Raw genomic sequence first — 14,698 nt, 5'->3', positions numbered from 1 at the left:
GATATTCCCACTTTTGAAGTATATAGGGCTTTGTAGATACAGTTTGCACAGCCTCATGCAGCGGTGTGCCCAGAATTTTCGAAAAGGAGGGGTTATGTATACTTTTTCTTGGTAGTCAGCCCTCATTTTGTCATATTTTCCTACCATTGATGTTCTTTTTTAGGAATACTGGGCCAAAGGGGGAGTTATAACTCACACCAACCCCCCCCCCCCTCTTGGGCACGCCACTGGTCTCATGTTACCCTGACTATAATCTGTTAAGAGTATATAGATGGCTAAATATACTAGGCCGGATTTCAACTCACAGTTTATATTCTGTGACTTCGTTATAATGGATTGTGAAAAATGGTGTACATGTTGTGCAGTCAAGTGGGATCCATGAGCATTACCGTACAAATTGTCCATCACCATGTTCGTGCACTTTATTTGGCCCAATAAGAGCTTCAAGAATTAAGAGAAGACTCAAAATAAGCTGTTGACAACTTCTGCACCAGCATCATAATTATCCATCGCTTTAAAACACACAGGACGTAAGAGAAAAATTAATGAAAATAGTCATGGACAATTTGCACGGTAATACTCATGGATACCACTGTACAGTTCATAATCATTGGATCAAGACGCTCATACTATTAGTCATCACTCGGGTACATTCATCACATCATCACAAAGAAACCGCATGCAGTATGTCTTTCAGAAATAAGTTCAAACTGGATGTGATTCTTATACAAACGGTGCTACTGCCGGCGAAAGGGAGCAAGAACATTTTTAGATCCATTTCTTTTGCAAACTGATAACATTAATTGAACTCGGAGCCGCCATGAAGTTCTGTATTTTCCAACTTTTTATCATTTTGCACGCCGGGGCTTACATCCCCAGACACTCCCCCCGTAGCTACGACTCTGCACCGAATCATCCTTGAATCAAATTTCTTCGTTCAGGAAGAGAGGAGAGGAGAGAACGTGTGCGAGGTCAGGGATGGAGAGTTATCATTGAATGAATCTCCAGCAGGCGTTCCAGTAGTGTTGCCAACCTACGGAGTAATAAATTCCCTACAAAAGTTAGGATTTTCCTTTAAGGTTGTTGTTATTAGCAGGACTCATATCCCAGGAAGTTATTGACCCTGGACAAGCTCAGACACAAAATAGAATTAAGCAATAAAGTTGTTATTAAGCTCTCCTACTTCCTATTGACATTAGCGGACAAGGGCGTCCTAAAGGAGGTGTTAACAGGAGCAATTGCCCCCCTTACGATTTAAAATGTTACAGTCACAAGTAGTACTGGAAAATTATTATTGCATATTATTTAATTACACTTCTTGTATTAAATTATGCATATAATAGTAACAATAATAATCGTGTGTATATATCAGTATTGATTGATTGAATGAATTAAAAATAACCACTTAGGCTATTTTGCACCAGTCACATTATACGGGGTCCAGCCCCTTACCAGAACTAAAATAAATGTGTCTGAGGATTTAAATATTCTTACCTGGATTAAAAACTGAGGCTGTAAAAGGGTAACCCTAGTACCCTATAGCGCTACAGCCCAATTTTGGGCCCTGGCTGACCAACTAATAGGAAATCAGGTTGCCAACTCATAGCAAATCAGGTTGCCAACTCATAGCAAATCAGGTTGCCAACTCATAGGAAATCAGGTTGCCAACTAATAGGGAATCAGGTTGCGAACTCATAGGAAATCAGGTTGCCAACTCATAGTAAATCGGGTTGCCAAACTCATAAGAAATCAGGTTGCCAACTCACAAGGAATCAGGTTGCCAACTCCAGAATCACCATCATTATCTCACTGATATGAATAATATTATTTACAATTTCTGATCGATTTTTCTCCTGTAATTTATTCTCTAGACTTCAGGCTTCGCAGATAGCCTAGGTAGTTATGTATATGTATATGTTTTCACGTGACATTTTACTTCTCATTTATATTGTATTGTCACTCTCATTAGAGATTTTTCCCTATTCATCGTCAATAAATATGTAGAATAATAAAGGGGAAACAATCGTGCCAATAAAGAGACCGACAGAGCGAAATTGCAAGCTTCAGCCCCCCCCCCCCCTATATCATCACTAGGGCTAGGATTTTTATGCCCTAAAATCACCAAAATATGCTCTTATGACCTAAAATTTTACGAAATATGCACTATAATTTGAAACATATGCCCTTATAACAGGTCTGTTATCATCAATATCTAAATGCTGAGATATTTTCACATATTTTTAGTTCACTTTATGGGCCCTGAGTTGCAATGCACAATGAATACTTTGTCTAAATTTTAAAATAAAAATGAAAAACATTTTGCTACAGTCCAAAATAAATACCTCTCGAGTAAACATGGGAGCAAGAACGAATCCACTTCGATAATGACTGTAGGTCTATATTTCTTGAAAATGCAAAAATATGCTGAATATGACCTAAAATGCATCAAAATATGCTCTATCACGCAGAATATGCCAAAATATGCCCTTAAAAAGCCCCTTAATTTTATTAGTTTCTTAATAATATGAATTTCTATTTGTTTGGGGGAACACATCGCCCTTACCAAAAAAATATGCTAAGTCATAAAAATCCTAACCCTAATCATCACCATACATACATACGTATGTTGCAATCTTGATTTTTATATATTGAAGAAAGGCATCATCAGTTTTATGCACACTGTTGCCTATATTGGTTACACAGTTCGCCCTTAGCGCATTTAAAAAGAATGACACTTCTCGACAGATAATATTACTGGCAGTGGCTACCGTGATTTGTAACTCGTGGTTGCATTCATGCTATTTTTCGCTATGACTCGTAGCTTGGAAACGAGTCCACAAAGAGCTAGACGTTACCAAAGGAAGTGTCTTGTCTTGTTTGCTCTACGCGCTGTATAATCGTCTATATTGATGGATATTTGCAGAAAGATATGTTATTTTGCAGACTAACGAGGTTCTGGCGCCTAGACATGCAGCCATGATAGTCCTCTGTAGGCATAGGCGCCGACTCCATGGGGCTTGGGTGGCTCGAGCCCCCCCCCCCAAATGTTAACGATGTGGGGGCAGAGTCCCCCAAATAATTTTGCTTAAGAGGATCATCTAATGTATTATTTTGCTTCTCTTGTAAAGGTTACTCTGAATTGTGCCACATGAACTTAACTTTAAATACACATTTGAAATGTTCTAGACCATCAACTTTGGGGGGCTGAGACCGCTAAACCATCAACTTTGGTGGGGGGGCTATGACCAGAGACAGCAAAACACATGACTCATTACTATATACTAAGTATGTAATTATGAGTATTGTTAAAATTTTTACTAAAAAGAGTTTCAAAAGACGATGTGCATGAACTAGGGTAGTGGATGGGACGTTCGGGCTACAAATGGCTCTCACATGACATTCAGAAGGAGATCATTGATATATTAGAGAGATCTGTTTTGCGCTCCGTGGTAGCAGATATTAAAAGTCGGGAATATTTTGCTATTATGGTTGACGAAACTTGTGACATATCCATCCATGGAAAATTCATATTCTGCATTCGAACTGTGAATAAAAATTTTGATATTTTTGAGTAATTCATGGGCTTTTATGAGATTCCGAACACTGAGACCAAAACTTAAAAAAGGGAGGGAGTGAGTCATTCATTAATTTATTTCAGTGATCAGAGCCCCCCATTAATTTTGACAAGTCGGCGCCCCTGTCTGTAGGGATTGTGTTGTGTCGTCCTCGTGTGTTTGTGATTGTCCCTTCATTCATCTCATCAAATCACCATTTATCCCCATCGTCGCGATTAGCTAAAAGTAGCAGAAGAGCGAAGTAAAATAAATCAACCCAATCAACCTTGCAGAAAAAAGATAAGCACGTAATTTCCCTGTTCTTAGTGAAATTTTGATACATGTTGCAACACTGGCTGGAGCACTGCCAAAGCTCGGTCGGGGAGTCCATATGCGAAGCGCACAGCGAAGAAAAGACCTGACTCCGTGCCAAGGGAGGACAGAGGATGCAATACACTGCTAATTATCCGTCTTGTTCCGATCGAATGAACCTCAATAAATGTATCAAGCGACCTCTTGTTCTGCTTCAATTGGCGGATCAGAATGGTCATGTTGAGACTTGCAAGCTGCAAGTCCTTACAGCGCAGTTTTAAGATGCGCGAGGGACCGTGCGCGCCCACGGAGAAGGGAGACACTTGCCTCCCTGGAATGAGGTAAACTTGCTTATTCATTTGTAACTCCTTTCTCTTGTCTTTTATCTGATCTTCTTTCTAGCTCCCTTTCTCTGTTTTAGTTTGATTTCTTATTTAGCGTGGCTTTTCTGCCATTTTTGGTTAATCGCGGCGATAAGGATGAGTGATATGAGGAGATTGATTATTTTTTATACTTCGCTTTTGTGCAACATTTTTACTAATCGCGAAGATGGGGATGAGTGATGATTTGATGATGAGACACAAAGAACACCCATGCCAGGTCGGGATTCGAACCCGGGACTCTGGCGTCGTAGCAGTCTATCCTAACCACTCCACCAAGGAGGTCGGTTTTCTCAGTTTTAATATATTTTTGTTGGTGATTATTTCTTTTGAGTTAAACAATTTATTTTTATGTTTTTCCTTGTTTTCTCGTATTTTATCTTTCTCTCCATCTCCTGCCTCTCTCTCTCTCTCTCTCTCTCTCTCTTTCTCTCTCTCTCTCCCTCTCCCTCCCTCTCTGTCTCTCTCTCGCTCCTCGCTTCTATAGTTATTTTCCTTGCTTTCTCCTCCTTTTTATCTATCTCACTTGTTTATTTCTCTCTCTCTCTCTCTCGCTTCATTTCTCTTCTTTGCTCCTTCTCCCTCTCTCTCTCTGGCGTCTGAACTCACGGCCAGATAATCCTTGTGAGGCTCGAGTTGTATGCTGTCCTTGTGTTTTTGTGAATGCCCCTTTCATACATATCATCGTATCTGAATTCATCCTCATCTTCGCGATTACCCAAAAAAGCAGAAAAGCGAAATAAAATGAAGTAAGTCAATCAGTCTAGCTCATTTATTGATTGGGATTTACTTTGTATTCTGCGAAGTCCCGTTAGGCGTTCGATACCATCCATACTGGCACCGGTTACCATTAGGTTAACACAGTAACCAGGCAGGTTACCACTAAATTGTTTAAATACATAGTTTTATATTTGCGCCGGTAGATGGTGTTGTAAGTTAGAACTTAGCTGTATCATCGGAAAGTGTTAGGCCTTTTTTTAGACGAAAGCATTTTCCTTAGCATTTTTCTTAACATTTATTCCATGACTAAAATCCTACCGTCTAAAGTGAAAAATCTTATGGCATTTCAGATGCCCAGGCATGTTTCATGGCATTTCTCAAGGATAGAATCCGTCCTTTGTCCGTAGCATAACCAATCAGAAGCGAGCTCTAGGTCACGAGTGCAGTTGTAATGGCGGCCGAGTGAGATGTAAACAATGTATCACTTCAAATTTTTAAAAGCCGATAACTATTGAACCGAGAGGAATATCGCTTCGTATTAAATGGTTTTAGGTAGAGAACAATGGCGCTGATTAAATACATACTTTACAACGTTTACTGTACACGCATAGAAGAATATTTTAGTTGTTCCAATTGTAAACACCGTGCATTCACCATAAATGGTGTAGCTCGACGTGCCTTTCGTGCTGTATATATTATACATTGTAATTGCAAAAGCTAACCGACATATTACGCTTCCGTGTAAAGAATTATCTGATATAAATTTTTTGGAAGTTTTTACGTAGCATTTATGCTAGCAAAAATATTATAGGAAATGCTTCCATCTGAAGCGAGCCTAACCTATTATATCTTTCTCTAAGCCGTTGTCTTTCTGTGCCGTATAGAATGCTTAATACACACCTGGTGTTATGTAACTAAATTAGGAAACTGGGGGAGGTAATAAAAAAGCAAGTCGCGAGGCAAGGTGAGCTAAGCTCACGGGTGACGTAACGATTTGTGTGAATCGGTCAAGGTTCTTGCGGAAAGCGGCGACAAAGAAAAAAAAGAATCGCCGAGAAGAAATGTTTGTTACGACATACAGAGGGAGAGATGCAGGAAGACGTTTCCTTGTGAACTGTCCGAGACGAAAGAAGGTCATGTTTTGGTGCACTACAAGTGGACGCAAGCCGGGATGCCGCGGTTCCTGTCCGGGATTCGAACAGGTACCCGCTACTTACTACAGTGGCGTGTTTATGATTTCCTTGTGGGGGTTGTAACTTTAACTTATTTGATTTGCATGCGTCTGCTATCAGAAAAGTTTAGTAATTGCACTGTGTTTCAACATTAGGTCATTCTTAATTTGTGGGCAGTAATTTACATTGAGTTCTTGTTTTTACGTCCACTTTATGCACCGATAGGTTAATCAATACTGGACGTAGAGTTTAAAGTGGGATCCGAACCACTATGTGCCTCCGCCGGTATCGAACCCGGGACCCCTTGATTTCAATACGGCGACGTTGCCAGTACGCCATCAGGAGTTTTTCCCTTTTAGTGCGCAATTATTTTCGCATTTACAGACCTTTTAGTGTAGGAGCAATGTAGTAAAGTGTGAAAAAATTACTAACAATCTGAAAATCGGTGAATGCGTTCTACGGATAGCCCTGAACAATATACTAAAAGTTCTCCCCCACCAAACATTCCGCCATCTTGAAAAATCGGTCTGGATTTTGCGTTAAAAGTGTATTAGCAGTTTAGAGCGGAGATATAACTTATATTATGTTATTCTTACTTTAATCTATTTCACTATTTGTTCCGTCTACTACCGCTAATATGTACCTTTCATAATTCTCATGTTTAGCAATTTGGTTGGATGGTTGATTTGGTGTTTTAAGTCCACTTTATGCACAGTAAGGCTAATCGGGACTGGACCTACAGTTTAAAGTGGGATCCGAACCACTATGTGCCTCCGCCGGATATCGAATCCGGGACCCCTTGATTACAAGGCAAAGACGATACCACTGCGCCATCGGGGAGACCCTTTTAGCAATTTGGTTAATATACAACGACATTCTGGGTCTGCCAATGTTTTTACTCATCATGGATTAAGAATGTCTATAATACAAGCAACAATATATTTGAGTTATAGACTATACACTCCTGTTCATGTAAAGTGGGACATTTTATATGTTTTGACAGTTGAAGCATGTGCCACTTTATCTGAACACGAGTGTACATAAATATTTTACAAATTATTTTTCATACTGTCATTACATTAATGATAATATAACAAACAATAACAGTTCTCTACTAACTATGATAACTTTGACACTTTTTGATTGTAACCTATTCACTCCAACCCCATTAAAATAATCGAACTTCAATCAAACACGAAAAAAATCAACTTCAATTTTTTCCACTTCTTGTCGTAACCCATAACGAAATTAATCTACCCTTTGATTGGTTGAGCTGGCGGGTTTTATACGAACACCGTTTCCAATAGCCTTTTGCGAAGCAAGAAATGATTACCGCATTAGAACGTCGAGCTTCATGCCGTATTTATAGACTCGCGCGCGAACTTCACTTTCCTACCTTTCTCTAACAAAGCCTCTCGCGGGAATTATGCTTCGAAGAGATATCGATAGAGGGCAGAGTAATCAGCTGCCAAATCAAACGGAAACCAAAAATTGAAATATGAACTTTTAGTACTTTCCCCCCTTTTTTCATGGTTGCAAACTCAAAGCATGATATAAGAACTGTGCCCCCATTTTTCATTTAGATAAAATTCAGGACTGTCCAACAACCTTACTGGAGTTGCACTTAGGCGCAGGTTTCTTTGGATTTTTGGAAGGCCCAAGCCAAATACTCGCTCTAACAATGTGAATATAATGTTTTTGAGTAAATTTGGATCATTGCTGTTGTTTTTGAGTTTATATTGATCAATTTACAAAACCCACGTGGTAATCGCAACTATGGACGTGGCTCATGCAAACAACCAATAGTAGCACGCATGGGCGTATATATATATATATTTCACGTATGTACATATCCATTATCATATTATTAACACTACTTAATTTTTTAAAAAAAAACACAGAAATCCACTTCGAAGTACTGTATATCATTAATCTTGCAATTCTTTTCAATGTCATAATGAACTAAGCTGGTATCTCACAATGCCGAAACTTTATTTGAGAACTGCGGACTGAACAGTGCGGAAGCCCAAGCACTGATTGTTTACAGTAAACAGCTTACTATGCTATGGAAGAGATTTGCAACTGAAATTCAGTGCTGCTAGCAGACGTCGGCGCTATCGTGAAGTTTGACTTTGCAGCATCTTCTTGTAACTCGATAACTCTTGTATTGTCGAGAGGGAGCTGTTCAATGTACAGTTCGATTGGTTAGTAAAATGAGATTTCAATATTATGCATTTAAATATAAATAAAGTTTAGGAAAGTATAGTCTTCATCGTTTCTTCTTTCCCACCCGATTCCAGGACATTTGTCCATCCCGAAGAAACTATTCGGGACAACAGGACAAATGATATCATTCCGGGATTGTCCCGGAAAATCCGGGACGTACAGCAGACCTAGGTATAATCAGGCTATCAAAATCCAATCTATCAACCAGGCCATCCAACATTTTGACACACTGTTCCAATGAATAAGGGATAGCCATTTCATATTTTTGGAATAAGTTGCAATTTTGCAATGTGTTGACTGTGTTCAGAGAAACGTGAGTTCAATTCTACTACAAAATGGTTACAAAATGGACAAAAATGGTTTAGTTTATAATATTCTCTTGTGTTCTCAGCTGGTGCATTGCTCCTCCTATTTGACGGCTGAGTGTTCTAGGTCTCTTCATTTCTTTATCATAGTCTCTAAGTAGTTTCTCTGCTTTGGAATAAATTTCATAAAGTTCTCACGTTTTTTAAAAAACATTCTTGACATGTTCACAATATTGAACAGTGCACCTTTTGAGGTGCCCACGTTGCATTCCATAAAGCAATTTAGTTAGAACAAGTGGCGATATTTCAAACACCCCACAAATTACACACTGAAGAAACTGAAGAGCTTGCTGAAATGTTTATCTTGTACTGGTAAATTGTAAAGCATCTAAAGTTTCTACATTTCCACAAATCACGCTATTTAGTATTGATACTTTTCTGTCCATCTTGTGTCAAAGAACTTGAGAATGTTACGGTGTTTCCCTGGGTTTCTTGTATTAAGTTTTTATAAAACCAATTTGCTTTAAGAAGACTCAAGGGGAAAAAACATAACTGATTTGACATTCCCAATGCAGTTCCTAACCGCAGAAATTCCAAAACTATCAGAAAATAGCAGACATTTAGTTTGCAGCCCCATCTGGTGTGTGAAATTTCGTAATATCCTTCCCATCCGTATCCCATCCTATACGTCTCTAATTTAGGAGAATATAATAAGTCCGAAGAATTTTTTTATGAACAAACGGATAAAACAGGTAATCTGGTAATTTTACTGAACCAAAGGGGGGGAGGTTTGGACCCGTTGAACCCCCCCCCCCCTTAAAGCACGTCTTACATGGTTTAACGCTCCATCAAGAGAGTCGAACTCCCTATTTTTTCGAGTCATTATATACAAAATGGAAAAATTACTAACAGAACAGCCTCAAATGTAAAACACCTAACCTAATAAAAACGTAAAATTACAAGGAGCTTCATACGTAACAAAAACGTAAAAACATCAAATCTACTTAACCATAAGCGCAAAATTACTAGCAGCTTCATACGTAACGAAAAGAAAAGTTAAGTTACTGACAGTCCAACCTAACATGCCTAACCTAACAAAAACGTTAAATAGCTAACAGTTTTACATAACAAAAACGTTAAACCTACCGTGTCCAGTATAACAAAACCGTATAATTAATAACAGCTTCACACCTAACGAAAACGTAAAATTATTTACATTAAATTTAACAACGGATGTAATCTTGTAAGAAATATCAACAAAGTGATCAGAATTCGCTTCCACGAACCAAAGTACTTGAAACTGGTAAAATATATCGATCACAGTATTTCTTAAAGCACTACCCTACGAACATTTCGCATCAGAGCTGTATCAAGGAATGAGCTGGTCGACCGTTGCATCATATAAGAAGCACACTGCAATAGGCTATTAGCATTATCTACGCTAGTTCCATAATGGACTGTTCGCCCTAGAGACGAGGGTTAACCGCTAGGCTACGCGGGACCCCACGATATGATCGATCCTTACTGAAAAATGCAAACATAATACTCTGATAGCTAGCGCTCCAGTGGCATATTTTGAAACTTCGCATACGCCATAGAAACTTCCGGAACGATAGGAGCACCCATCGCCCTACATCACACCCTCTCACGACCTCCAAAGCGAAAGAAAGTTCATGTAATCACATTTCACAAAACTATGTGACAAGTTTCGCGCGTCAGTGAAGTCACGTGACCCGTAAACCACCGTTCCTGTGTCATCTGACACCTGCGAATGACCGGGTAACATTTCATCTGCAATTACTGGGTTCGGCTAATTACGAAGTTCAAGTCGGGGCTCATTAATCAGGCAGTCCCGAAACCAACTCCAGAGATATTCGCATCTGCTTCGTGAGTAAATGGGAAGCTTGCTGCAGTAATTAATCCGTAAAGTTTGTTCGTGTTCTCGTCCGTAGATTTTATTCCAAAGCTATTCAGCGAGCCTATCACCTTGTTCGGAGAAAAACGCGCGGAAACATTCCCGGTAGAAGACTCACTTCGAATTTGCGCACATGATATGCGCCGTAGCCTCCGGCGCATGCGCAGAACTGCGAAATGAGGAGTGGGAGGAGTATTCGGTGTTACCTCACATAGAAGACTCGTTTAGAATATGGGCATGTTGTACAGTGGGATGCATACATATTACCACGTAAATTGTCCATCACTACGCTCATGCACTTTATTCTACCCAATGAGAGCTTCAAGGAATGAAATAAAATGCTATACAAGCTTCTGAAAACCTCTACACCAACATATGCTAAAATCTATTCTTTAAAAACACATAGGATGGAATATAAAAATTGATAAAAGTAGCCATGGACAATTTGCAGAGCAATACTCCTGCATCACACTGCACAGTCAACGAATTTAGTAGTAGTGCGTAATTTATACAGCGCAATTTTTGCTACACTCATTTTAACGTTTTGTAAAATTAATCGGATTTGATTTATTGATGAAGAAACACTCACAAGGAACACCCTGGTCGGGATTCGAACCCGGGACTCCTAGTGTCGAAGCGCGTTGTGCTTTCCACTCTGCCACGGAGGCCGGCTAAAGTTAATAGTTACGCTAATTATCCGAGGTAATAGAAAATTTTACTTAAAATCAATTTAATAATGTCGTGCGAACTGCAGCTTGGACAAACATGACTAATTTCACCTGATTATCCATATTTGAGGGCCCACTATCAATTACGGTTATACGTGTACCGCTGATCATCGAGCGTATACCGCTCGTTTTGCCTGTTCGAGCGTTATTCGTGCCACCTGTCTTTTGGTGTCACTCTGTATACCACGGTTAATCTCTAGGGTTAAGGGTTCTTTTCTTGGAATGCGAATCAAACAGCGGAGATATATACCAATGGATATAAATAAGAAAATATATATTCTGAAACTTTTACGATACACAGACTATATGCATGAATTGTTAGTACAAATTTTTCTTCCTTTTTTGTGGAAAGATCATCATCTTCTTTCCTCTGTTATTGAAACATCATTTTCTTCTTTCTTTATCCATGAAAAGACTATCTTCTTTTATGGAAAGATTATCTTCTTCTCTCCTTTGTTATTGAAAGATCATCTTCTTTCAGGGAAAGGTCATCTTCTTCTATGAAAATATTATCTTCTTCTTTCTTTTCTTTATGGGATAATAGCCTTTTTATTCGTCCCTGTCATTTGTATTGCTACTCGATATGCTTTGGGGCGACAAATATGGATATAGCGCCACCAGGTTAACGACCGAAGGGACAACCAAGGATCGCGGTTATACCAGCGCTACCATTGGACCAGTGCGACAAATGTATACAGCGCAACCGTTGTACCTTGCTGCGACAAATATGGATATAGCACCACCAGGATAACAAACAAAACTCTAAAGTCGTTTTCACGTTCAGAAGACACAATGGGCTCTTATGGACAATGCTTTTCTTATGGGAAATACGAGCGCGCTGTTGTGAAATTTTTCGATTTACAAATTTAGCTTACGTAAAATCGGTACATGCAGTTTTGCAGGAAATTTTGTAGAGAGTACGATGGTCAGCACAAAAAAGTGGTAACTTGTTTACATATTTTTAGATAAATTAAAAACGCAAATTTTCTGTGAAAACAAAATTTTTTACATTGTTTTCATTCCTAACGTTGAAGCATGCCGTAAAATTGAAGCATTCATTATGAAAGAAATTGACACGGTTTTCTAATTGTCATAGGTGATGGTGGTGCTCAGAATTTATCAATACTTTAAAGCAAATTCGCATTAAAAAAATTCAAATAAAGTATGTGGAGATTTTTTATATTCGTGCAGTAGAAAATGTCGTCGCTGGCCATTTTTTGTTCTGTAATTCCAAGTAAAAACTTTCAGCCACAAAGTTGTGAAGAAAATAATAAAATTATTTTTTATAACCACTCAAAGGTTCCCAGAAATATTACTTCCATGCATTTGGAGTTTCTTTTTAACCCGAACCGCACGCGAAGTAAGGGGACGTTGTCTGGCCATCTTGAGCCGACTCACCGCAGCATTCCGGCTAATCACCACCAAGTTTTCGAGTTGTTATTTTATTTCCATTCAGTAAAAATATTAACTTCATTCAGTTTGTTATAATAGAATTGCAATTACTTTAATTTAATAATTGACAATTATTTTCAATGCTGCTGTTGTGAGCAACATTAGTGCTGTCGCAAATACACGTTGTTTTTGTTTACATTACTGTCGACATTAATACTGAAATGAAGATCACCTTTCAGTTTCCAACGTACACATAAATTCATAGACAATAATGAATTTATATATATATATATATATATATATATATATATATATATATATATATATATATATATGTAACAAATTACCATATCTCAATGTTATTCTATCAAATAATTACAGAGAAAGGCGAATGAATATTAAATGTGACTGTGTATTAAATTAAATCTAATGGGAAAATGACATGCTAATGAACTGTAATGTTCACAGTATAATATTAATATTAATAATTACATATAATTATCATTATATATAAAAAATATGTAACACCTAAATTGTGAAGGAAGCTCATCATTTCCCGGCGACATGAGCTAGCGCTGTATTGGCAACACTGTACGGTTTCTCCATAAGCGCCGTTGTGTCTTCTGAACGTGAAAACGACTTTAGCAAGAAGCTATACCGCGTTTGTTACAACCTGTCCCGGTTCCCGCGCTAGCTGATCGCTGGCTTTTCTCGGTGCTGGGGAAAGTCAAAGCCAGGCAGCCAATTAAAATGCGCAACGTGGCAACAGCGTCTACGAAAGCGCCTCTCTTGTGGCGTCCATTCGCTCCTCGCTGTCCAGCAGACGATTTTTTCCTCGTTTCTCATTGGCACCGAAACGGTCGAGCGATCCCTAGCGCGGGAAACGGGACAGGTTCTAACAAACGCGGTATACATCCTTGCCAGAAGGAAAAGACCCAGATTTTGAATCGGCTGCTTAACTACTTTAATCTTCTATATGTACAATGTATGAGAATTGTGTTGATCATTGAGCTTCCTTTATTCCTTTATGTTTTTTATCCTTTGTTTACAACCATTTAATCACTACTCATTCCCTTTTATTTGTTTTATTTGATTTTAATCACATTCTAGTTCCTCCTAGTTCATTAATATTTTACTTTCCGTTTTTTCGCTTGTGCTGCCATCTATCGTCGTTTTCACCAACTATTTCCCCATATATTTATCGTTGGCTTCGCTCATTCTGGCACGTAACATTCGCTCGAGCGAAGAAGAAGCTCTCAATTCCGTGCGCTATCGAGCGTTGTCCGTCGAATTCGACGGTATACGCTCGAGCATAGCACGCTCGAGGGTGAGAGACTCGAATAGTAGGAGCGAGTACACTATAATTATGGTATTGTATCGTCTGGGTATACAAGGAACCTCCCCTGGAGTTTACCTGAGGAAACACGAGCCGGAAGAAGCAGACTGGAGTTTCGGTCACCGGAGCAGAAGGAGATGATTATGGCGGGAGGGGGAGGACCTGATTGAATTGCAAAACTCTGACGTCAATTTTGTATTCTTCGCATGTTTCTTCTTCCTTGCTTTCTCTTCTCGGTTCCTCGAGTAGTTTTTTTTCTTTTCCTTCAGAAAAACAAACTTTTGAAGTAGCTCCTTGTTTTTCTTTTTTTCAATTTGCAAATAGCAAATAACAAGATGGCGGACGGGATTCTCTTGGGAAAAGTTACTTGATGTTGAGTCAAAATGTATTCCGATGTGCCTTGAGGATTTAACTAAGCTTGTCCTAACCTCTAGAAAATCCGTCAACCTCTCATTGGTGTTAATTTCTAACGCACATATTTCCTTTACACAGGGGAATTGACTTACCAAAGACGGAAATGTAACAATGTTAGCATGTTTAAAACAAACAAATATGTTTGAAATATGATGGGAACTAGCGTTTTCTGAACACATCTCCACAGTTGCGAAGGCTTCGCTGGGGTTTGGCCTACTTCAAAATCCTCAGCGTTCAGTCATGA

The 14,698-nt window shown here is 38.9% G+C and overlaps 1 protein-coding gene across 2 annotated transcripts in view; it reads left to right on the top strand.

The window, feature by feature from the left end:
- Positions 1 to 14,698, top strand: part of wake (ankyrin repeat and fibronectin type III domain containing protein wide awake) — a 727,887-nt gene that overhangs the window by 554,060 nt on the left and 159,129 nt on the right. Inside the window, exon 1 of one of the 2 annotated variants that reach the window (XM_083110521.1) lies at positions 6,108 to 6,168. The exons of the other annotated variant lie outside the window; for it this stretch is intronic. Coding sequence (XP_082966647.1) covers positions 6,138 to 6,168 — 31 coding nt within the window. The 5' untranslated portion in view covers positions 6,108 to 6,137. Of the gene's footprint in view, positions 1 to 6,107; positions 6,169 to 14,698 lie in introns of those variants that run through there. 2 annotated transcript variants of the gene reach the window in all.

This window comes from Lepisma saccharinum, chromosome 24 (genome assembly GCF_977018435.1).
Source record: "Lepisma saccharinum chromosome 24, izLepSacc3.1, whole genome shotgun sequence".
Classification (NCBI taxonomy): domain Eukaryota; kingdom Metazoa; phylum Arthropoda; class Insecta; order Zygentoma; family Lepismatidae; genus Lepisma; species Lepisma saccharinum.
The sequence above is the reverse complement of the archived record's forward strand: the minus strand, read 5'-3'. Positions and strand labels throughout refer to the sequence as shown.